Consider the following 23,978-nt stretch of genomic DNA (forward strand, 5'->3'; position numbering starts at 1 on the left):
TAGTTGATAATTAAGCAAATAATCATTAAATAGAGCAAATGTATAATAAGTTAGTGGGTTAGCATATAAATAAAGAAATAAAGAAGTAAATAAAGCCCTCAGTAGGTAAAAGGCAATAGTGTTCAGAAGTTAAATAAATAAAATAAATAAGCAATAAATAGATAACATGGTTATGTAATAAATAAGTTAGTTGGTAAGTAAGGAAAATCATTAAATAGATCAAATGTGCAATAAATAAGTTAGTGGGTTAGTACATAATAACTAAATACATAGAACATGCAATAAATATATAGATAAAATAAATGAGTATGCAATAAATAAGTTAAATAAGTTAGTTGGTAAATAAGCAAAATCATTAAATAGATCAAATGTACAATAAGTTAGTGGGTTAGCACATAAGCAAAACAAATAAGTAAATGAATAAAGCCCCTAGTAGGTAAAAAAAAAGGTAAAAAAGTATTCAGGACTACAATAGATACAGATAGATAGATAGATAGATAGATAGATAGATAGATAGATATGGACAGAGATAGATAGATAGATATAGATAACATGGGTATACAATAAATAAGTTAGTTGGTAAGTAAGTTAGTGGGTTAGTAAATAAATAAATAAATATGCAATAAATAAATAGATAAAATGAATATGTAACAATTAGTTGGTAAGTAAGCAAAATCATTTAATCAAATGTACAATAAATAAGTTAATGGGCTATTAAATAAATAAATGAATAGGTTAGTGTGTAAGTAAAATTATTAATAGATCAAATGTACAATAAAGAAGTTATTGGGTAAAAAAATATGCCACAAGTCAATAAAGTTCACCATTCTGATACCATTAAATAACCAAATTAATCACCAAATAAATAAATAGGCTAGTAAGTAAATTTATCATTAAAGATCAAATGTACAATAAGTCAGTGGATAAGTAAATAAATAAGAGCAAGACAATAAATAATAATCAATTGATAAGACAGGCAATGAACAGATCAAGATACAAATGTATAAATAAATAATTCATGTACAAAGTTAGTGGGTATGTAACAAAATCATTAAATAGATCAATAAACAGATAGATAATTAAGTTAGTTGGTAAATAAATGTGCCACATCCCGATAAATTAAAAAAGGCAATAAATAAACAGGTTAATCAGCAAACAAATAAACGAATGAATATGCTAGTTGGTAAGTAAAATCATTAAATAGATAAAATGTACAATAAAATAGTAAGTAAATATAAATATCCCAGCAAGCCAAGAGAAATACTGCCACCAATACTCAAGAGAGGTAATAAAAAGATTAAGAAGCTAGGAAGCAACCAAGCAACCAAGCAAATAAATAAATAAATAAATAAATAAATAAATAAATAGTTAAGCAACTGAATCAATCATTAAATATATCAAATATAAAATAAATGGGTAAATAAATGAACCATTAAATAAATCAAATTAATAAATAAGTTAGTAGGTAAGTAAATACATAAATATCCCAGGAAGCCAATAAAGAAATGTTGCCCAGCAATACTCAATAAAGGGAATAAATAAACTGATCAAGAAGCTAGTGAGCAATAAGCTAATAAATAAATGTTAGTTGGTGAGTAGCTATAAATAAAAATAGCAATTCAATAAATAAAGCCAAACAATCCACTGATAGATCAAATATCCAATAAATAAATTAGAGGATAAGCACATAAATAAATAATTAAATAGAGCCAGCATGTCAAAGTCAATCAATCCACAGATAAAAAAGCAATAAACAGATCAATCACCAATAAATAAGTTAGTGGGTAAGTATGTAGGTAGGTGGGTAGATAGATATCCCAGCAAGCAAAGAAATACCAACCAATACTCAGGAAAGGGAATAAATAAACAAATCAAGTGGCTAGCAAGCAACCAAGCTAATAGTTAGCAAGTAAATAAATCGATTTACAATTAGATCAAGGCAATAAGTCAGTCAATAAACCAATCAACTGACCAATAGGCAAGAAAGGCCATAAATTGATCAAGAAGCCAATAAATAGAATGTGCCAGCAAGCCAACAGATCAAGAAGCCAATCAATAACAGTTTACAGTAAGTAAACTGATGAAGAAGACAGATAGACTGATGATGGATGGATGAAAAATAAAATAAATGTGAGTGCAAGAAAGCAAGTAAAGTCAATAGACAAACTTTATACCAGCAACCCAATAATTAGACCATGAAGTTAATTAATCAATAAGTTAATGAGTAATCAGATAAATACATTTGTAATAAGAAAAGAAATGAATGACAGCAAGCCAATAAGTAAAGCCAATCAACCAATAGGCAAGAAAGGCAATAAATAAATTTTAGTCATTAAGTAAATTAAAAATAAATAAATAAATAATGAAAGCCTTGAGTAAATACATAAATAAATCAGTCAGCTACTAAAAATGGCAAGAAGCCAATACATAGAATGGCAAGAAGCCAATACATAGATCTATACGTAGATCAAAAAGCCAAACAAATCAAGGACCAGAAAGCTAATACATAATAAATTCATATACCAGTAAAGCAATTAAATAGATCAAGAAGCCAATCAATAACTGAATCAATCATTAAATAAACTGATGAAGATGATGGATGGATGGATGGATGGATGGATGGATGGATGGATGGATGGAAGAATAAGTAAAAAGATATGCCAGCATATGGCTAAGGAAGCAGTAATTTCACTTTGATAACTTAATAGTTATCCTTCCAGCTAAAAGCCACTATGCCAGTGTCCAGTGTTATGGCTGTAGGTGTAAAGGTATATACTGCAATGCTTGACAATCTGCGTTCTCTCTCCAGGAACTTTACTGTTCTTGTTTCTTAACTACTTTCATAAATACTTCCGCATGTGGCTCCCCATCTCACTACAAGAGAAGCGCTTTACCCCAATAAATGTAAATGACAATTTTTTTTTCACTTTTACAAAGATTAATAAAACATTCCTACAAATATATAGAAAATACCAAAATACTGGCAAATATTTAAGCGGTAAAAATAGCCAGCTTTAATGTTGGAGCATGGACTCAGCTACAAAATCATGGGTTCTTAATACTCTTACTGAAAAAAAGTGCAATACCTAAACCTTACTTCTTAATTCTGAACATTTCTAACATAACTACTATATTTATTCGTTAACTAATTTTGTGGTAACATTACCATGATGTGGATCTGACCAAGTTCATCAAATGCAGACATCAGAAGAACAGGCTCTTATACTCACCGCATTCCACAATGGAAATGTTCCATACACATTACCCTTTTCTCCTGATTGATATCACTTAAAAATCAACAATGGTATGTGCCATTTCTCAAGTCTTGGGAGCTCCATTTTTACACATTCTTATTTCCATATCAACAGGTGCCTATGCCTTTTGTGATCCACGGACATTTCATGTTTGGCTTGCAACAAAATACAAAATGCAGAAAAACAAATTATCTCAAAACATTTATGAAAAGATATTGTGCACTTTCCAGTTCTTAGTATACAATGTATACAGCAGCATCTTGTTATGCATACTAGGCTGGCCTGGAACTTGTAATTCTCTCACTTCCGTCAATCGAGGGCTGAAATTACAAGTCTATACCAGCATGCCCATTTAAACAAATAGTTTCTATTGAGGATAAGCAATTTTATATGTAATGAGGCACACTGACTAGATTTCAGAGTTATTTTAAGCTCATTTTTTAAAATCATTTTGATCAGACAAGGTCCTATATCATCATAAATCCAGTCAAGACCTCTCTGTAAAATGCTTTTTTTTAAATCAAAAGATTACATTACCTTGCATGGTTTATGTTTCTGTCTTAAATGCAGCTATTAGGATTTATAGTCTTGTTATAATACTACAGGGTGGTGTTCAGGCTCATGAAACTTCTTAACATTCATTGATGAAATTCTCTTTTCAGTCATCAAGTAATTCGACAAAAGGACATCACCTGATACTGAAATAACATGAACATAAATATACACCTATTTAAAGACTAGATACTGTTCTGCAAAAAACAGCATGTCTTAATACATTTTACAAAACACATAATCTGAAATGACACACAAATACGAAGCAGAATGTAATGATGAAGAATCGCCACATAACATCTATTAACCCTTTTCAAGGTAAGTAGATGATAGGCACGGTGACAAGACAGAAATTTCCAGACAACTGCTAAACATACTAAAATATTACAACTCACTTTCTCCAAACAGTTCCCAATATATTAACATCAGTCTTTTAACAAAAATTGATCAGATCATAAATAAGGACTTCTAAGTTGAAAAGTAAACAGTTTCCATAATAACATTTGAAATTTTCTTATTTTGGGACAGCAATTTACCTATCCAAGGCTATCCTATAACTCACTATAATATAGAACTATATATATATGTATGTGTACTACTATTCATCTCACTGACTTTCTTTCCTAATGCTGGGGCACATCAATGCAACTGACTTCACCCAGTGGTGGTACAGGCCTTCAATATTAGCACTAAGGCATAGACAAGTATATATCTGTGTTCAAGGCTAGTGTGGTCTACAGAGTGTTTCAGGACAGTCAGGGATATAGAGAAACCCTGTCTCAGAAGAAAGGAAGGTAGGAGGGAGGGAGGAGAGGAAGGGAGAGAGAAAGGGAAGGACAGCAAAAACTAAATGAGCTCTTCCTGAGGTCCTGAGTTCAACTCCCAGCACTCACATTTTGGCTCAAAACCATCTGTGATGAGATCTGGTGCCTTCTGGCCTGCATGTATAAATGGAGGCACAACACTATATACATAATAAATAAATCTATAAGAATTATAATAAAGTAGGTTATGGCAGAAATGCTTATAATAAATGCTAGGACTTAAGAGGCTGAGTAGGAAGGATGAGAGCTTACTTATGGTCATCTTTGCCTATAAGGAGTCGGAGGTGAGACTATTACATGAGACCCAGTATCAAACTCCCTAACTTGAACATCAGAAGTACATACAGAGTATCTTAAATACTGTCATGTTGTTGCATATTTTTAATACATAGAAAAATCTTAATAAAAATTTGTATCATAGTCTAATACACAATTACCATGAGTAAAGGATAAACATGAAATTCCCAGAATAAGCAAAAAAATAATGGTAGTCATTAGCATGATCTTTATAAGCTGAGCCTCCAACAATCAGGGTATCTTAAAAAGAAAAGGGGAGGCTACCTTTAGGTCATTATTCAGACAATAGACTTTCTTCAAATATGCTGTTATCACTAATGCCCAAATCTCAGAGCCTCCTGTTACCAGCCTCTGAATGGGGGAGGTGACTTAGCAAGTCTTCTAGGCATGACAGTGAAGTTACATCTCAACAATATTATTTAACAATAATATTATTTAAACAAGACCATCAGCAGTCCTACTGACACTGGAAATTTCACAAGACACCACACAGATGGAAAAACATCACTGACTAAGAGAGGATGAATCATTTTCTCCAGAGAAAAGACACAGTACAACAAGTGATGAACCTAAGCCTATGTACATACAAGCAACTAAATGGACCCAGTACATGGGATTTCTTCTGTGTGTGTGTGTGAGTGTGATTACAGAATGTCAAGAAATTGAGCATGTTTGGAGTATAAAAGAAGAATTAAAAGAGTGAAGGTGAGATAGAAAAGATGTAAATACAATGTATTAATGTTTTAATTTATTTTTAATTAAAAAATAGGTAATTCACTCACCATTACAAACCACTTCCCATGGCAAAACAGCTTTTTTCTTTGTTGGCTAATTCAAATTAAATTTATCCATAAAAAAATTCCTTTACTTACAACTCAAAGTCATCATGTGTTCCCTCAATGCTTGTAGTCAACAGCACACTATTGGTGATGACACAAACTTAATATGAATTCCAGTGTGCCATATCAAGCATGCAGAACCTTGTATCCCAATGACCAGGCTCTAACACCTATTTAGGATCAGTAGATTGAAACTTACCATAATAGATTTAATTCTCAGATCAGGTCTTCCACAAGACACTGATTACCAACAACTGTAAACTGTAATAAACTCAAGCCACCCCTTTTGCAAAAGCACTAACTTGGATTACAAATGTTTTAATTAATGATCATAAAAGACATACCACTGCCAAAATTTCTTTAAGTTAATTTAATTATATCTGATTAAGTTTCTTCACAAACCTTTAATTGTGACATATTAAAGTGACCACAGTGCCATGTTAATCTTAGCAAATCACAATCTTTAAGATTTTAAGCAGCATGTTAATGCAGGAAGAGGCAGGAATCAGGAAATAATATTACAACCATTTTGCCCTAAGATACTAGCTTGAGTAAATAAACTGCATGCCTGCTTTTACCTTTCACAATAAAACAGTAGTTTCACTCTGACTTTAACAAAATCAGACAAAAGAAACCCTCAATTCAATTGCTCTTATGTATTTATTAGCTATAATTAATGCAGTAAGAGGGGTCAAAAAGCGTGCATGCTACACAATTTCACAAGATGCATTGCAGGGAAAAGTAAAGGCTGATATTTATCAGCCATCTTAGGGTCTTGGTGGACGCATTCCTGGGGGAGGTGGGCCTAGAAAGGAAAAATAATAAAATTCTATTGAAGTTATCAAGAGCATATAAATATTACAGGATCTGATGTTATTCACAGGCCCTGACCTCTAATTCCTGGTGGAGGGGGTCTCATTCCTGGAGGGGGCATGCCTATAGGCGTCCCTCGAGCAGGGGGAAGGCCAATCGGTGGGCCCATGGGTGGTCTCATACCAGGTGGAGGGGCCATGATTCCTGAAAATAAACAACAAATAAACCCTCCTTAGGTCAGCTCATTAAATAAAGCTCTCATGGCGTAGCACAAAATAGTGGTTCCAGAAATGAGGCAAGTGTGTGCATGCGAAATGAAGGTCCTTATTCTGTAATCCAGAGTGTCATCCTAATTCCAAAGAAATTCCTTTCATTTACAAATACCAATGCCAATATAGCTTCAAACCCTGTGATCTAAAACGGTCACCTGACAGAAAGATACACTGGTAAATAGTGGCAAAGATTGTGTAGAGTAAACAAACTTGATTGAATTTAAGTTCCACTTACTGATAATAAGAGGAAAGAAAGAGACTGTAAGGGTCATTGAGGATTGAAGACAATAATCAAACAAGGCCCTCAGACACAACAGTAGTAGCACCCAGAACCTGTACAGGTCTAAGGCATGTGGACGTCCCAGCATTGAGAGTCATAGACACAAGTTCCCATACCACCTCAGAAGCTAGCCCTAATTCAAAACCACTTACCCAAGAAAAATGAAGAGGCTCAATAGATGTACCAACCACTTAAAACAGGTGCCATGCCCAATAATAGATGCCAACACAGAACTGATTCATAGTATTGAGGGAGGGTTTGTTTCATGAAGCTTTGTCTGAACATTAAATTTCTAACTTCATAGAATGCTTGCTTACAAATTATGGTTTCTGTCTTTGTTCATAAAGGTTTGCTTCTTGTACTTTTCCTTTTGCTTTTTGTTTATATTTGTTTGATTTTTAGTCCCAATTGGGTTTGTTTTAATTTATCTTACTTTATTCTTATACTACTTTTGAGATGCCTGCTTGTATTCTAGTCAGAAGAAATGTTGTCAATTTGTGTAGGTGGGGATGTACGAAGGTGCTGGGGGAAGGGAAAGTAGCAGAACATTGCATTAGAAAAGCTATCTTCAATAAAAAAATGTATAACAATAAAACTAGTAGCATAGTTCCTAAATTCTTAGCAAGGCTAAGAAATAATACACAGTACTTTGAGATGTTATTTCCTCAAGATGATAGACTCTGTAGGAAATCCAAATAATTATTTGTTCTAAAGAACTTACCCGGTGGTGGGGTAGCTCTGCCTACAGGGGGAGGTGGAGTTCCTCGTCCTGGTGGGTACTGGGTTGGAGCTCCAGCAATGCTGGCAGTGGCAGCAACTGCAGCAGCTGCTACAGTGCCTCTTCCCTGTGGAGTCATGACCTTAAAAGTTATGCCAAAAACACAAAGAGATGAGGGATGCCATCGTTTTCCAATACATAGAAAGAAATAATGAATAAATCCTATTACAGATATAATTGTTCTATCTTGTTACTTATATTACTCTCTTTTTCAGTTGATGAGGAATAAATCCAGAAGCTTTTACATGCTATGCATATTCCTGCTGAGCTGCTCTGGTTTTTTATTTGTGTACATTTGGGGAGGTTTCTTTTGTTGTTTGTTACTTTGGAGACAGTCTTTCTATGTAGTCTTGTCTAAAATTCTGAACTCTCACCAGAATCAAGACATCTACTTTCAGCCCCATATTTTTAAATCTTGACATATTGCCATTTTATCATCTTTCGATTTTTCTGGACTTGGCATTTACAGTTGCGTATTTCATTAGTCACATCAATTCAAAGTGTCTTAGTTATCAATGATTAGTCTTTCCAGAACATATAAAACTTAAACAGTATAGATATAGCTTTCTGATTGCTCATCTTCTCAGTTCTATGCTTTTGTCATATTTTATCATGAATAGCAAACCTTGTTCTGGTCTTACCTGCTGGGATGGACCTCCAACTCCTCGGACAGGGCCTGCTAATCCAGCAGGAGCTTGAGGAATAGGTACACCAGCTGGTACTCCTCTGCCAGCTGCCCTCCCAACCCCAGGGCCACCTGCAGCGCCAGCAAGTGGCACACGAGCAATACCAGTCTGAAACAAAAATGTATAACTTTAAACTTGGCCGTTTTGTTCAAAAACAAGTGATTTTTACGCAAGGAACTAATTCTCAATCATGTTACAAGCTAATTAGCTCCCATTAGCTTGATATGCAAACAAATGTAATAACAAATACTTCTGAGTGTCTTACAGATTTGGGATATATACTTCCTAAACTGGGAACTGTTAATTCCTTGACCACTTCCTTCCCAATAAAAATTCACTTCTACCTTCTACCCAGCACGTTTGTGAAATCATAAATATACTTCCTAAAGTATAGATCTGAACTCTTATACTAAGTACTAGGTACATTTTATTTGATTACATGTAATTATAGTATTTCTCCATATGCCCTGCTAAGACATTAAGTCCAAGTACCATGGGCTTGTATAATTCATGTTTGAAGTAAAAATCAAAGACGAGAAACATGGAAATCTTGCCCTACATCAGCCTTACATCTTTAGGAGGTGGACCCTCCACAGTCATGGAGACCAAGTTCTCTCCACGTAGCAAGACCAGACCCAAAACACGTTTTTCTTCACGTTCCGGCTGTTTTGCATTCTTTGGCCTATAAATCAGAAGTAAAAATCAGTAAAATAAATTTGTGATCCTTACTTATCAAAATAATTAATTAGACAAAAGTTGTAAAATAACCCCAACTAAATGAAATTATGATCACCAAAGGGCTCCCAGATCCAACACATCCATCACTATTATTAAAAATTTAATTACTCTGTAGACTTCTTTAACTTGCATAAATTATTTTCCTATGTCTGCTCCCTTGATATACAGATACCCAACATGATCTGCTGCAAAATATAGATGCAAATGATAGGACAAAGCCTTTAAGGTAAGTGGAACTAAAGCCCTATTTATATCAAAATCCTAAGTGCATTAAGATTATAACCAAATACTATTGACATCAGATTTGACAATGTAAGTTATATTTTTGCCAACGTTATTTGTATGCAATGACATGACTGCAACATAAGGATCTGATCCAATTCTGAAAGGATTAGGTATCATAACCGCATGGCCATCCACACCTTCTTTATCTAATTCAGTTCCCCTATCAATCTTATTCCAGCTCTTTCCTCCCTCAATCCATGATCCAAACAAGCCTTACTTGATCTTCCTGAACTCATCACAATCACAGAGAATCAGATTCATATGCTTGTCAAAAGCCTTAAAGGTGCCAATGAAGATTCTTCCATCTTGCAGGATACATCTCATTCTATAGTCAATGTGCTGCAGCATCTTGCTACTCTTACCCACAGTCTGCAATAAGTAAAGGAATATCAATGGAAAGTTCATGTGTTTCCTGTGTCCTTGTTTTTTCCTACATCTCTATATAAGCAGTTTTCTTTAATATTGTCTCCCTTTATTTCTCTCTATTTTCTAAATAATGAAATATCAAGTAGACTAAGACCACTTTACATGGCTCTGCACTTCTCAGAATCCTAAGTAGGACCCATAGTATCTACTAGTTATGAAACTTATTCCTAAAATAGAAATCCCTCACTTAGTTAGAAATCCCTCACTTAGTTCTCCTTTAGAGTTGTCAACACTATTTTTATGCTTTCTTTCCATCAAATGACCATAATTTCAAACAGAGCACTTGGTCCTAAACTATTTTTTGTAAACCTAAAAAAAAAAAAACTACCTCAGTAAGTTATAAAATAACCTCAACTAAATAAAATCATGATCACCAAAGGGCTCCCAGATCCAACAGATCCATATCACTATTATTAAAAAATCTTTTGCTATTTTTTAAGCACTGAACTTGCGACCATGGTGATTATCCTCAGCTCTTATTCTTCCTATCTACAACCCAAATGCTTTGGTTTCCAGTCTCTAACACAACTCCCTGCTTTGAAAATAGCATCTTTTCCTTTGCTAATCTGTGTCTGAGAGCTTCAGGTTAACAATCCCTCATTTACCACCTTTCTGATTTTAACAGACATCTGCTATTTCCAAGAAGTCTGTATGTTCTGCAATTGAATCTAAGAGTCCTTGCTCTATAAGGTGGTTCCTTAAGGTTATACTGACTCACCAAAATCTAAATGATAAAAAGATTAATTGAAAAAAGAATTGATAAGGCATCCCTTGGTATTCTCTCCAAAGCTTTGAGTACTAACAGACATGTACACCTCTATAAAAGAATCCCTATTTCTAAATTTTACAGCCTCAAAGACTAGACAATAAAAAATTATGAGGTTACTACAGCAGCTATCCAACTCTGTAATGTACAACTCACCATGATTGCTGTTCCACAATAGACGCTTCAATAGTAAAATTTCAAGACCTTTAACACTTTGGGGAGGGCTATAAATAAAGGTGTGATGTAGGTTTGCTTAGACACAATGTAAGCTTGACTGGTGATTTTAAAGATAGTGGATCGGTCCTGCAAAAGGAAGAAAATTACAACTGTACTTCCATCTACTATGCTTTAAAAATAAATATTCAAATAGTATAACTTCATCTCTAACAAAGAACAAATTTTAGCCCTTTTCTTATTAATCCTTTAACCTGCTAGATCTATGAAACCAATTGGTTACCAGTATTGCTAAGCATTCCTGGCTGTGTAGGTCAGTAGATGTATTTTAGTGGCCAGATATAAACGCTGACTAATTTCTGGCTAACATGTAAACCCGGAACTTAATTTACGCTCCAGAAATCCATTGAGTCTCTGGCTTCTAAGCAGTGGTTATAGAAATATTCTATGCATCCCAGCATTTAAAAAAAATAAAAATTCTCATCTCTTTGTATATTTTTTATATATATGTGCCTGGTGCTCAAAGTCAGAAAATGGCATCAAATTCCTAGGAACTGAAGTTAGTTAGTTTTGAGCCTCCATGTGGGTGCTGGAAACAAAACCCAGGTCTTCTGCAGAAACCAATGAGACATCTCTCGAATCACTGTTGCTAGGTTTTTATATAATTGCTTAGAAAACCACATCTTCTATTTTGGAAGAAAAGTACATTTTTAAAATATCAATATTTTTCAACACTATATGTATTTCAGAAACACCTACATTTTTTCATCCCTAAATTTAATCAGTGTCCTATTTATTTCTTAGTTCAAAAATATACTTTTTTATTTAACATGTCTAAAACTGTAGGCTGCCTCTTTAAAATCAAAATGGGTAATCTTTTCCCACCAGGAGACAAGTATGACAATAATCAGCAGAACCTCGGGCAAATGGTTGCAATCAGTGTATTCATAATGATGAAGCAGCAGTTCAATGGCTAGACGGCAGACACTTTAAAGTAAATGTAAAATACAATTACGAGCTTGGAATACAGCTCTCTGGTAGATACTCATTGCAGGATAAAGCATAAAATTTGATAATATTTCCTTATATTTATTTCAGCCTAGTCTGGAATTTTTAATCCCATTCTTTAGCCTTTTCTGTGTGCCACCCTGCCCAGTTTTAACTAGAAGTTTAAATGAGAAGTTTAACCATGAGAGTAGAAACTATTTCTCTATAACAGAGAATAGGTTTCACAAAGTGTAAGCCCATCCTGAATCTGTATTTATCTTATTTTGTCTCAGTTCCTCGGCTCACATGAGATTATCCCTTGAATTTTTAATCTTCATGCCACCCTAAGGAACTAGAACAGGAAAGTGACATAGAATCCTGGCGTATGAGCAATATAACTCACTAAAAATGTTCCAAAAACTTGATATTGCACTTTCTAAAAATATGTATTGTTTGTGCAATGGTAGCTCATGCCTTTAATCCTAGCATTCAGGATGCAGTTTAAAGTGGATAGACCTCTGAGTTTGAAGCCAGCTTGAGTGAGTTCCAGAACAGGCCCCAAAGCTACAGAGAAAATGTCAACCAAATTTAAATGATTTAAAAAAAAAATCACTTAATTGTAGTTACATGGGGATGATGTTTCTCACAGAAGCCACTCTGCATCACACTATGAAGTGTGAAATAAATATCTCCCTTTGAGTTTGCCAAGTGCAGTCTGGTGGCAGATTCCCCATAAATAATATAGCCTATTGTAATTGTTTTATGTTTCCCACTTGGTGACAAGTCTGATTGTTGAAGATACCATTTTTTATTTACATACAATAAAAATATCAAACTGGAATTAAGCCAGAAGCTTCCTAACTGCTGGCAAGCTTTCAATATGAGAAGTACAGGAAGCTGGTGAAGTCAGTCATACCCGTTTGTGAAACCTGTGCTCTACAGTAACAATCAGCTGGGTAATGCATGACCATTGGTACAATGGCGCCATTAATGTTATGTTTGTATAATTGAACTACACTCTAAATTAAATTACATAATTCATTTTCTAGACTTGAGACAATCTAAAGAAATCCATAATGTATATTTGGCCAACATGGAACTCAGATTCACCTATGTATGTCATCCAAGTGCTGCGTTTAAAGGCATGCAACACCATGCCCAGCTAAATTGACTACATTTTTAAAACTGAAAACAGCATGGAGAGATGGCCCAGTGGGCTGAGAGCTTCCTGCTATGATTTTGCAGAGGACCCAAGTTCAGTTCTCATAATCCACATGACAACTTATCAGTATCTTTCTCCATCTCCAGATCCAGGGGATTCTGATGCCCTCTCCAGCCTCTGTAGTTTCCTGAAAACACACACAATGTTTATTTTCAGTAATAAATAATTCAAATTCATACTCACTTCACAGGGAGGGCATGCCAAGAACCCCACAGTTGAGGAGAGCAGATGGGCTATTGGAAAAGCTACAACTTCTATTTGACATAGTATCAATGTCCCTCTAAACATTTTGTCTTATACTCATACATTATTCATTTCTCACCTTTTATCAGAGAAACTTCTTTACACAGACGATGGTGGTCAATAGGCTTGTAATTGTTCAAAGTGCACAAAATAAATGATAGTAGATTGCTCAGTCCTAAGTCTTATCACACCCCACCACCCTGTCTGAAAGGCCATCACAGAAGGGGTAGAAAGATGATGACCTCAGAGGCCTTCTGGGAAATAGTGTCTTCTTGGCACTGCAGGGCTGCTGCACTTATGAACTCGTATGGTAAGTATATACAGATGCATGCACTAGACTAGCCAATCAACAGTCCAACATGGATGGGGTGGGCTTATGAGGGCCTCATCCTTTTCTTCCATGCACACAAAAAAATGGTGAGGATGTTAGTACTTCAGTGATACAGCTCACAACCCAAATCTCCATGGCTAGCACTAGGTGAACAGTTAGTTAAAAAATGGGAAAAGCAACTGAAAAGGAGCACTAGATAGAAGGTTCAGGAGAAGTTAAGAGTTGGGACTGGATAGAGTTTAAATAAACTGTGCACATATATGAAGATCACAATGAATGTGGGGTAAAGTGGCACATGCCTCACACCCCGTGAGGCAGACAGAAGATAAAGATCTGAGTCTAAGGACAACCTGTTCTACAGAGACTAGTCAATTAGAACCTGTCTACAAATAAATAAATCATGAAATAGAGATTACTCAGTAGTTAAGTATAGTGGCTGCTCTTCCAGAGGACCCAGCTTTAATTTCAGCACCTACATGGCAGCTCACAACCATGTTAACTCCATTTCCAGATCTGATGCTCTCTTCTGTCCACACATGGTACATAGACATACAAGCATGCAAAACACCATAAACATAAAATAAACTTGTAAAACCTAGAACTAAACACCTAAGGCCCACACGTTTTATTTGTTCAACCCACCCTGTTTCACAAAGTGAGTTCTATCTATGTCAGTCCAGGGTGCATAGTGAGATCCTGTCTCAATAAATAAATAAAACCTGAACTAATTATAGTGTTTATATTACATGCCCATAATTTCAACATTTAGCTCATAAGGCTTTCTTGCCAGAGTGAATCCATGATTACACACAAAATTACAAAATCCATGGGACACATGTAAATGAAAAACGCTAAATATAATTATAATCATGTGAAAATGTTCTTACAGATTAATTTGGGGCATAAATATGTCTCAGCAGGTAAGACTACTAACTAGCTTGAGGGGGCTGAAGAGATGGCTCAGTGGTTAAAAGCACTGGCTGCTCTTCCAGAGGTCCTGAGTTCAATTCCCAGCAACTACATGGTGGCTCACAACCATCTGTAATGACATTTAGCACCCTCTTCTGGCGTGCGGGCATACATGGAGGCAGAATGTATACATAATAAATAAATATTTTTAAAGAACACTAGCTTGAGCTGGAGCTATGGTTCAGCTGTTAAGAATATTGGCTGCTCATCCAGGTCCTGAGGTCAACCTTCCCAACAGCCATTTGGTGGCTCACCAACACCTGTATGGAGAGCTGGTGATACATGAAGGTAGAACACTATATACACAATAAATAAATGTTACTTTATTTTTTAAAAAAGAACAAGAGCATGTTTTCCACAGGACCTGAGTTTAATTTCAGGCAACACAAAGTCTGACACTTTCCAATTCCAGGGTTTAGATCTGAGGTCCTGCTCTGGACTCTATATACACGGTACATAGACATGCAAACAAAATACCACACACATACATATATTTTTAAATCTAATTATTGAGTCAGATGGTGGTGGCACAGTCTTTATTCCTAGTACTTGGGAGGCCAAGGCAGGTGGACCTCAGTGAATTTGAGGCCATATGGTCTACCAATGATTGAGGCCAACTTGGATTGTTATACAGAGAAACTCTGTTTCAAAAAAGAAATGCATAAAAAATAATAAATAAATGTTCATTGTATAAAATTGCTGTATGATGTGTCTAGTGCTGGTGTATATAAAGCTTTTAAAAAAGGTTATTGTGTATATAAAGCTCTTAAAAAGGTAACTGCATCAATTAAACTCTAGATATCCTATTGTTTGTTTATACTTTTGAATTAACTCTAACCTGTTTTCCTTGACTTCCACCTCCTTGATGTTTCAATACTGCTTTAACCACCTCTTGGTGTCTCAGCTAAGAAAGCCTGTCTCAGTTCTGCCTGGAAATCCACCACAGGAACCTGCTGCTGCTGAGCACGACGTGGGTACAGGTGGCACCTAGGGCAAGAGCACAATATTTTTACATCACAAAATGGCATTCATCAATGTAGATAGTAATAAGAATGAAAACAGACATTTTTATTCTATAAGAGCCTAATTTTATCAAAGATCACCAGAAAAATGCTAACACAGTTTAAAAGATAGCCATTTAGTTAGTAAATATAACATTGCAGTTAGGTAGTATATGAACCAAAAGGGAACTTGAAGCTAATCAATCAAGCACGCAAATTAATAGACTAGCAAGCTAATTAAATGGATCCACAAGCTAAATCAACAGAACAGCAACCCATCAAATAGTTCAAGATGGTGATAGGTAGATAGGTAGATAGATATAGATAGATAGATAGATAGATAGATAGATAGATAGATAGATAGATAGATAGATAGATAGATAGATAGATCAACAAGCCAATAAATAAATCAAGGAGTTAATCACTCACTCAGTTAAATCAGTCAATCAATTAATATCAGAAAGCCATGAATATATAAATTATGAATAATGAATAAATGGATAAATAGGTCAGAAAGTCAGATTAACAAGCCAATAAATGAATATGAATAGACCAGCAAGCCAAGAAATAGATCAAGAAGCTAGTCAATCAATCAACCAATAGCCCATCAATCCAATAAATAGACTGATTGATAAATCAATCTTTCAATCAATCAATCAAAAAAATAGAACAGCAAGACAAATAGATATATAAATAGGTAAAGACGTCAATAACAGACATCCTAAAACATAAATTTCAATATTTATACATGTGATGTGTAAATATACATTTAAAACTCATTAATATTGAGAGTATGATCTGACCATAAGATCATACTTTGCTTTGAGATGATGTCAAGGGCAGCATAGACTATCTGTCTCAAAACAAAAATAAGTTTGTGTAAATTAATGTCCTATCAATGCAGAAAAAAAGCATTTATAAGAACAGAAAATGAGCCAGGCAGTGGTGGGAGCAGAGGAAAGCAGATCTGTGCGTTCAAGACAGTCTGGTACACAAGAGCTAGTTCCAGGACAGATGGAGCTGTTACTCAAAGAATCCCTGTCTTGAAAAACAAAGCAAATAAATAAATAAATAAATAAATAAATAAATAAATAAATAAATAAATCCTAGAAAATGAACATCATAAAATAACCTAGATAAGGGCTAGAGAGATGGCTCAGGGATTAAGAGCACTGACTGCTCTCCAGAGGATTCTTGTTTAATTCCCAGCATCCACATAGTAAGCTTTCAACTGTCTGTAATGGAATGCAGAAGACCCAACATCCTCATACAGACATGCACATAAAATAAAAATAAGTTATTAAAATTACTCCTTTATGAATAACAGGTATATAGTGAATAAAATTCTAAAGGCAAAACTCACATGTGAAGAAATAAAAAGAAAGCTCTTGCCCTAATTTTAATTCCTGCTCAGCAAAAAAATAAAGAGGGAAAAAAGGAAGTAATACTTTTAAAATTGAAATGCCAGGGGGAAAGTCAAATTACATAAAAAGGAGATAAAGAGCCATGCGTGGTGGTGGCACATGCTTTTAAATCTAGCACTCCTGTCGTGGAGGCAGACTCTGTGAGTTCAAGCCAGCCAGGGCTGCACAGACAGACCCTGTGCAAGAAAAATGAATTAAATAAATGATAATGTTGACTTAAGTGAGAATACAATTACAAGTTTCAGTATTTTGTTATAACTTTTGTATTGGGTATTCCATTACGTCACTCTATTGTAATTTTGGTTCATTACAAAACCAGAGTTTACATACTCCTGATTGCTCAGTGAGGCTGTCCGTCTACGCTTGACCTGGACTTCCACCTCTGGCACGTGCTGTTCAGTAGTTCTTCTCAGGTGTAAGCGATCCCTGAAACAGAAAAGGAAGAATTTAATAAATGTATTATTTATAGATTTCTTGCCTAGGAAGCAGGAAGTCCCACCTTCAATTCCCATCAGGGCATCATCAGGGGTGGCAGGACATGCCTGTAATCTCAGCGCTAAGGAAGTAAGACAAGGATACCAACCTCAGATACCTTCAAAGCAGTCTAAGCCTACATGAATCCTTCCATTAAAAAAATAAAGGACAGGTAAAAATGGCTCAGTATATAAAGCTCAATTGCCAGCCACTAATACAAACATGACAATCTGATCCCTGGACCCTTGAAAAGGTAGAAGAGAACCTACTCCACAAAACCATGTGGACCTCTACATGTGCCATAGCATGTGGGCTGCCCCTCCCTATGTCAGACACCACATCAACCTCTACATAAATGTAGCTGGCATGGGATTTATAAAGAAATAGGAGGGTCGCTTATGCAAAATGCTATCAAGTAGCTGGGAGCACTTCACAAAATGGCCGTGCAGTCAATCACATGAACAGCAGCATCAGGGTGGCCATGTTAGGACCTGCAGGAAATGTTCCTAAGACAGAAACTAGATATATGAAACCAAGAGATAAATAGAAAGGCTTTTGACAAGTCAAGAATGATTCTTAATAGAAGAATCCGAATGCCAATTTTCTGAATCATATCTATATTTAAAAGTAGCTAAATTTTTAGATTAAGCATTTTACCAGCAATTCAGTTTATTTTGCTGTTTAGAACTGGAAATGCCAAAACATCCAAATACATTTTTTTTAAATTTAATGTTAAGATTTCCACACGATAAAATTATAAACAAATCAAAGAAACTGAATTTTAATTAAGATTGCATAGTAGCATGAAACATACCTGCTACCACTAAGGCCAAATTCTTACAGGTATTAATAACTTGGACTGCAGAGTGGTATAGTCCCCAAATGAAAAAATGGTAAATTATGTAATTGATTGAAATCTAACTTTTTAGGGCAAAACAAAACATAATTAGAAAATAGTGGAGCTGGACCTTTCAGGAATGATGGATAAATATTCATGGCATTCCAGGTGGCAGGCATACCTCAGAGCAAAATAGTTCATTACATCTTTAAATTACATACATTAAAAAAATTACAAAAAGCTGCCTTTTCAATGGGTTTCCTGATAACATATTTAGTTGGCCAATCAGCATGAAATACATGTTATATCATTAATAAGACAAATTAAGTTGTAAATACTGTGAGATATCATTTGATAATGACAGCGTGCACGATGCGGGGAAATATAATGAAAATGCAAAGCTGTACTAAGCCTGGAGTAATTAATAAAGGACCAGTGACATTAGATTGGTGACCCTGCAATTCTACTGCAGTGATGGAACAGTAAACACCAACCCAGTATCACATTTATCCTCACTAAGAGTGTTGGTAGTAACTGCAATTTTAAATGTCTGCTAAGGACAAATAAAACCAGATATGGACATTTACACTACAGTACATTCACTTACACAAAGGAAAATGGAGAACTGATCCAGGCTGTAACAGAAATCTATTTGATAATTTACTATTCTGAGACAAAGGTCTCTCATGTACCCTACGTTGTCTTAAAACTTACTGTGAAGCTAAAGATGTCATTGATCTCCTGGTTCTACTACATAAATCTCCTTAGTGGTAGGAGTTACAGGTGAGTGCCAGGAAGACGATTCTATAATTGTTGGATTAAATTATAACCCCAAAGAACATTGTCAAAAGTCTCTAGTTTATTACCATTTCCTATGAGTTCCTCAGTGTGAAAATGGCTCATTCATTTAGTCATCAATACAAAACTATTTTATTATTTCAATTTTCTAAACCTAACTTTTATATACAAATCATCTAAGTTTATTTTTGAAAATGCTGGCTTAGTGCAAATGTAGCCAGATGTAGGCATTCATATCAAAAGCATTTTATAAAATGCCTAATTATGCCAACATGCATAAGGAAAACAAATGTGAAGGGAAATTTGTGCATAGTATTAATTTTTTATGGCAAATCACTGTCCACTGTCACCTGCAAATTCTATTTCAGACATAAACTTTAAATTAGAAGCTAACTACTTAAGACAAGGCATAATCAAATGTATCTGATTCATCATCTACAAAATGGTGGGCCAAATTAGGCAGTTCATAAAGACACAAACAGAAACTGAGCCAAAACATACTAGAAGCAGTATATTCCTACGGCCTAACAAAGACTTAATAAGTTATATTCCATACAATATTGTTAATGTAATTTCACTGCCTGAAGTATGGCACCTGAGGTATGAAGATCACAAGTTCATGGGCAACCTGGGCTACAGAGACTGTCAGAAGAAACAAAAAAATAAAACAAGGTTAATCTTCTAGATTTATCTTTTTAAAAATTACAAACATAAGTCTACTCATAGTGGGGAAGGAAAACAAGATCTAAAAGTAAAGCAAGTACATAAAAATCCTGGAAAAAAATATTTTAATGTAAAAATTCCAATCCAAGCGCAGTCACTCACATCTGTGGTTCACTGGACTACAGAAGAAAAAGGGTTGGATCACCAGCTAGCTCCAGGGCAGCCTGAGATACATACCATATCTGAAATGAATGTGGATTACATCGCAATCCTGTCTCAAATTAAAAAACAAGTTTAGTAAAATAAACAATGCAGTTACTTGGTTCATTATTCCTTCATATTTTCAGAGTAGCTTCAATTTCAAATCGTGAGAAATATCATTAATTTAATACATGCATAAAAATTATCCTTGGGGAATAACTCTTAAGCCATGTACCGAGAGAGATTAAACTATCAAAGCATTAAGAATGGATGACAAAATATCACATTAAGGCAACTGTTAATTTTTATATCTGGAAAATAGAAATCAAAGGGAATACACAAAGCCAAAAGCTGTTTTATGAATTATTCAATCTGCCTTAAAAATAGAAAATCTCATTCAGAACAGTAGAAAAGTATTAAAAAATAATACGTGAGCGTTAATATAAATTCAAATATAAATTTATCCTACCCAGGAGGGAAGGCTATCTTAAGGCATCACCAACAGGTCTTGAGCTGGCTGTAATAACCAACCATTCTACTGCAAAACAGATACCGAAGATGCTTGCTGACCCAGAGGAATACGGAATACGTCATACAAACCTCTAGACTCCCTCCCCCCAACATGCCTTCCATTGCTTAAGGTAATAGAAAACCCAGAACCAAGCCTGTGAGAAAGAACCTGCGCAAACCAGCATCCCCCCCCCACATTGCGACACTGCAGGGAGGGGCAAAGAAGCGCTGTTAATGCAGCAGGTTAAGGATATGGCCGCCAGGTTCTCCACGCCAATGCTGCGCCATCCCGCGGTCCACTCCCTCCTGGCCTCCATGCAGGCGGAGGTGCGTGGCATCCCTACCGCATCTGGTTTTCCTGTGCCCACAGCAGGACGCTGAGCGTGGGAGAAGACACCTGAGGGAGGCTCTGTCCCTGCGGTCCTGAGACGAGGGTGTGGCTGCAATTCTAACACTGCGGAACTGTCAAGCAGGTGACTCGCCCTGTGACAAGCAGCAAGGTGGGGAGGGGTCTGCTGCCCCGCTCTCCCTCCCCCCCCCACCAGCCGCGCCTGCGCACACCAACACCTCTGCAGCAGCGGCCATCTTTAGGGAATCTCACAATGGCGTTTGACACTGGACACGACCCCTTGATAATACCAAGACATGCAAAGATTCAATCCCGAATGCCAGGAAAAAAAGAATAAAAACCAAAAGACACATGGTTTTGTCACTGCTACTGTTCCTGGTTTGGGTTATAGCAAGTTTTACATACATTAACCCCTGCAGTGAGGGGTGTTTAGTGACCAAATAAACAAGAAAACACTGCGGCTTTCGCCACTCACTCTCCTGAAGGCAAAAAATAATTCTACAAAAGGAACCAACACAAACACAATACGCCACCGATTAACAAAGGGGACTGCAAGAAAATTAAAAAAAAAAAAAAACCTGGAAACGAAGGTATGGCCGTCCGGAAAGGTCCGTTCCCACCCCTCCCCCCTAGCACTGGATCATTCCACAGATCCATCACTGCAGACCCCCCCCCGTGAGGGCCACACCCTGACAGAACCAATGCGCTCCTAGGGTCCTTCCCACGGCCCGGTACCCCGGTTCTAATACACATTTTCCTATAACTACCTGCAACCACGCAGTCTCCATACCACCGTGATACAAAAGCACTTTGGCCAGCCACAACCTGGCCACGCCAGCCATCTCTTCTCTGAGCTACAAGGATCTTGCACAAAACCACCTGCACACTGAAGCAGCCGAGGCGGTCACCGGGCGAACCACCGACTAGCCGCAGACTGTGATCACCTTCACCCAGTGCAGCAGATCGCGGACCCTGGTCCCCTCCCCCTGCCCTGTGCCGCGGATTGCGGACTCCCCCGTCCGCTTCCCCCCTCCCTCGCTCACCTTGGCCCGCCTGTGCCGCAGTCATGGATCCTGCGCATCCTTCGATCAGTGCCGCAGGCTCAGATAGCGGAACAAGCTCATCTTTCCCCACTGCCGCAGATCGCGGACCCTGCTGTTCCCCTCCCCCAACCCTGTGCCGCAGTCGCGGATGCAGCGCATCCTTCCCGTAGTGACACAGATCGAAGACCCTGCTCCCCTCCTCCCCTACACTGGGCTGCAGTCATGGATCTGGCTCATCTTCCCCCAGTGCCGCGGATCCTAATCCTGGGCATCCTTTCCCGAGTGCCGCGGCCTCTAATTGCCGACACTGCTCATCTTCCCCTAGTACCAAGGCTGCTCACCGTACAGCGGACCGGACTCCCCCACCCCCACTCCTTGCCGCGTCCATGGACCATGCTCGCCTTAACTAGGGCCGCAGCAGGAGATCGCGGGCCCTGCTCCCCTCCCCCGCAGCCCTGCGTCGCAGTCAGGATCGCTGCTCACCTCCCAGCGCTGCATCTTCCGACCATGTCCACCTTTCCCCAGTGCCTCGCAACACGGACCCTGCTCCCTTTCCCCCTGCCCCGTGTCGCAGTCATGGATGCTGCTCACCTTCTCCCAGTGCCGCATCTGCGGACCATGGTCACCTTCCCCCCGGTGCCGCGGCAACGGATCGCGGAACCTGCCCACCTTCCCCCAGGGCCGCAGATCGTGGACCCCGCTCCCCTCCCCCACCCTGTGTCGCAGTCATGGATGCTGCTCACCTTCTCCCGGTGCCGCATCCGCGGACCATGGTCACCTTCCCCCATGGCCGCGGCAAGAGATTGCGGATGACTGCGGACTACCGCGGACAACCGCGGACCTCGATCACCATTGCGCAGTACAATCCTGCCGCAACACGGCTCCCTCACCCCGGAGCCCACAGTCACTGGTAACGCCTTACAGCGCAGACCTGACATTGCCCCGCCACCCAAATGAGTCCGTCTAATCGGTCCAAAATTCTAATTCTCAAAAAGAAATATTTCTCCCAAAACTAGAATATTTTGGTAAAAATGCAACAGCCTCACAAGCTAAAAGCGCCACGGGCCCAGCTGACCTTCCTCGCTCCATCGCGTTACGAGTCGCTCCTCAGAAGGTAGCGTCTGACATCTCCAGCTGCCTCCCTTCTTCTGCGCCAGACTTGCCGCAGCGGCTCCGTCTTATCACGCAGAGCCCAACGCAACGCATGCGCATCACAGCCAATGACCACACATGCGCACATAGTTTGCCGCAGTGCAGGGATTCCACTGCCTGACCCCAATGACCTGCAAAGAAATGGCTACCGGTCCCCGAGCATTCCTACGATAGTAACTTGAGCGAATATTTTGATAAAATAGCTGTCAACATGGGCTATTGGCCACAAGTACCTGTTTTTAAATATGTTTAAAATAAAGAATAATTTTTCGTTCCGTAGTGGTTGCAAGCAAGCATCACTGAGCGATAAAACATGATTTTAAAACATCAAGGTTTTTTGCTATATGTGATTACATGCCACATATTGAGACATATTTTTAGAATGATAATTTAGAGAACACACCCTGTACAGAAAATTACACACACACACACCCCCGCCCTTTTCTTTCGGTTTGGGCTTTTGGAGACTGTTTTTCTGTGTAGCTTTAGAACACGGTCTGTAGGTGGCACTCACGTCAAACTCAGAAATCTTACTGCCTGTGCCTCCTGAGTGCTGGGATTAAAGCATTGTTCTGCTGTTAGCTTCAATATGCAGGTATTTTATTGTTTAGGGAAAAAAATGCCAAGCACAGAAAACCAAGGAAGCTACATTACACAATGTTTAACATAACTGTAGACTTTCTTGTTGACCACCTGTCCGAACTGTTAGTGAGGTATTCTAATGGATATGTGTAGCTAATGTTCTCTCCCCAGGGGGCTACAATTCCATTCCCTGATTTCCTATTTTCA

The 23,978-nt window shown here is 37.6% G+C and overlaps 2 protein-coding genes and 1 non-coding gene across 4 annotated transcripts; all 3 read right to left on the reverse strand.

The window, feature by feature from the left end:
* Positions 1 to 3,666: 3,666 nt before the first annotated feature.
* Positions 3,667 to 3,738, reverse strand: LOC113455816. The gene has a single exon (XR_003376772.1). It is a non-coding gene; the product is annotated as a small nucleolar RNA SNORD107 (small nucleolar RNA).
* Positions 3,739 to 6,121: 2,383 nt separating this feature from the next.
* On the reverse strand, positions 6,122 to 11,107 carry Snrpn (small nuclear ribonucleoprotein polypeptide N). Its single transcript, XM_013355465.2, has 7 exons — positions 10,967 to 11,107; positions 9,836 to 9,987; positions 9,166 to 9,277; positions 8,551 to 8,703; positions 7,853 to 7,991; positions 6,658 to 6,783; positions 6,122 to 6,571 (listed from the first exon to the last, which is right to left on the reverse strand). The coding sequence occupies exons 1-7, from the start codon at positions 10,967 to 10,969 to the stop codon at positions 6,534 to 6,536; spliced, it is 723 nt and encodes a 240-aa protein (XP_013210919.1). The 5' UTR covers positions 10,970 to 11,107; the 3' UTR covers positions 6,122 to 6,533.
* On the reverse strand, positions 9,844 to 23,194 carry Snurf (SNRPN upstream reading frame). Of its 2 annotated transcripts, XR_001229537.1 has the most exons (5): positions 23,113 to 23,194; positions 17,492 to 17,587; positions 15,575 to 15,723; positions 10,967 to 11,113; positions 9,844 to 9,987 (listed from the first exon to the last, which is right to left on the reverse strand). XR_001229537.1 is itself a non-coding variant. In XM_013355466.1 (4 exons), exons 1-3 carry the CDS (start codon positions 23,124 to 23,126, stop codon positions 15,618 to 15,620), a joined length of 216 nt encoding a protein of 71 aa, XP_013210920.1. In that variant the 5' UTR covers positions 23,127 to 23,194; the 3' UTR covers positions 13,110 to 13,320; positions 15,575 to 15,617. The 2 variants fall into 2 exon arrangements, 1 of the variants encoding a protein (XP_013210920.1); XM_013355466.1 differs by lacking the exons at positions 9,844 to 9,987; positions 10,967 to 11,113 and adding an exon at positions 13,110 to 13,320.
* Positions 23,195 to 23,978: the final 784 nt, after the last annotated feature.

Source organism: Microtus ochrogaster, unplaced genomic scaffold (genome assembly GCF_000317375.1).
Source record: "Microtus ochrogaster isolate Prairie Vole_2 unplaced genomic scaffold, MicOch1.0 UNK133, whole genome shotgun sequence".
Classification (NCBI taxonomy): Eukaryota; Metazoa; Chordata; class Mammalia; order Rodentia; family Cricetidae; genus Microtus; species Microtus ochrogaster.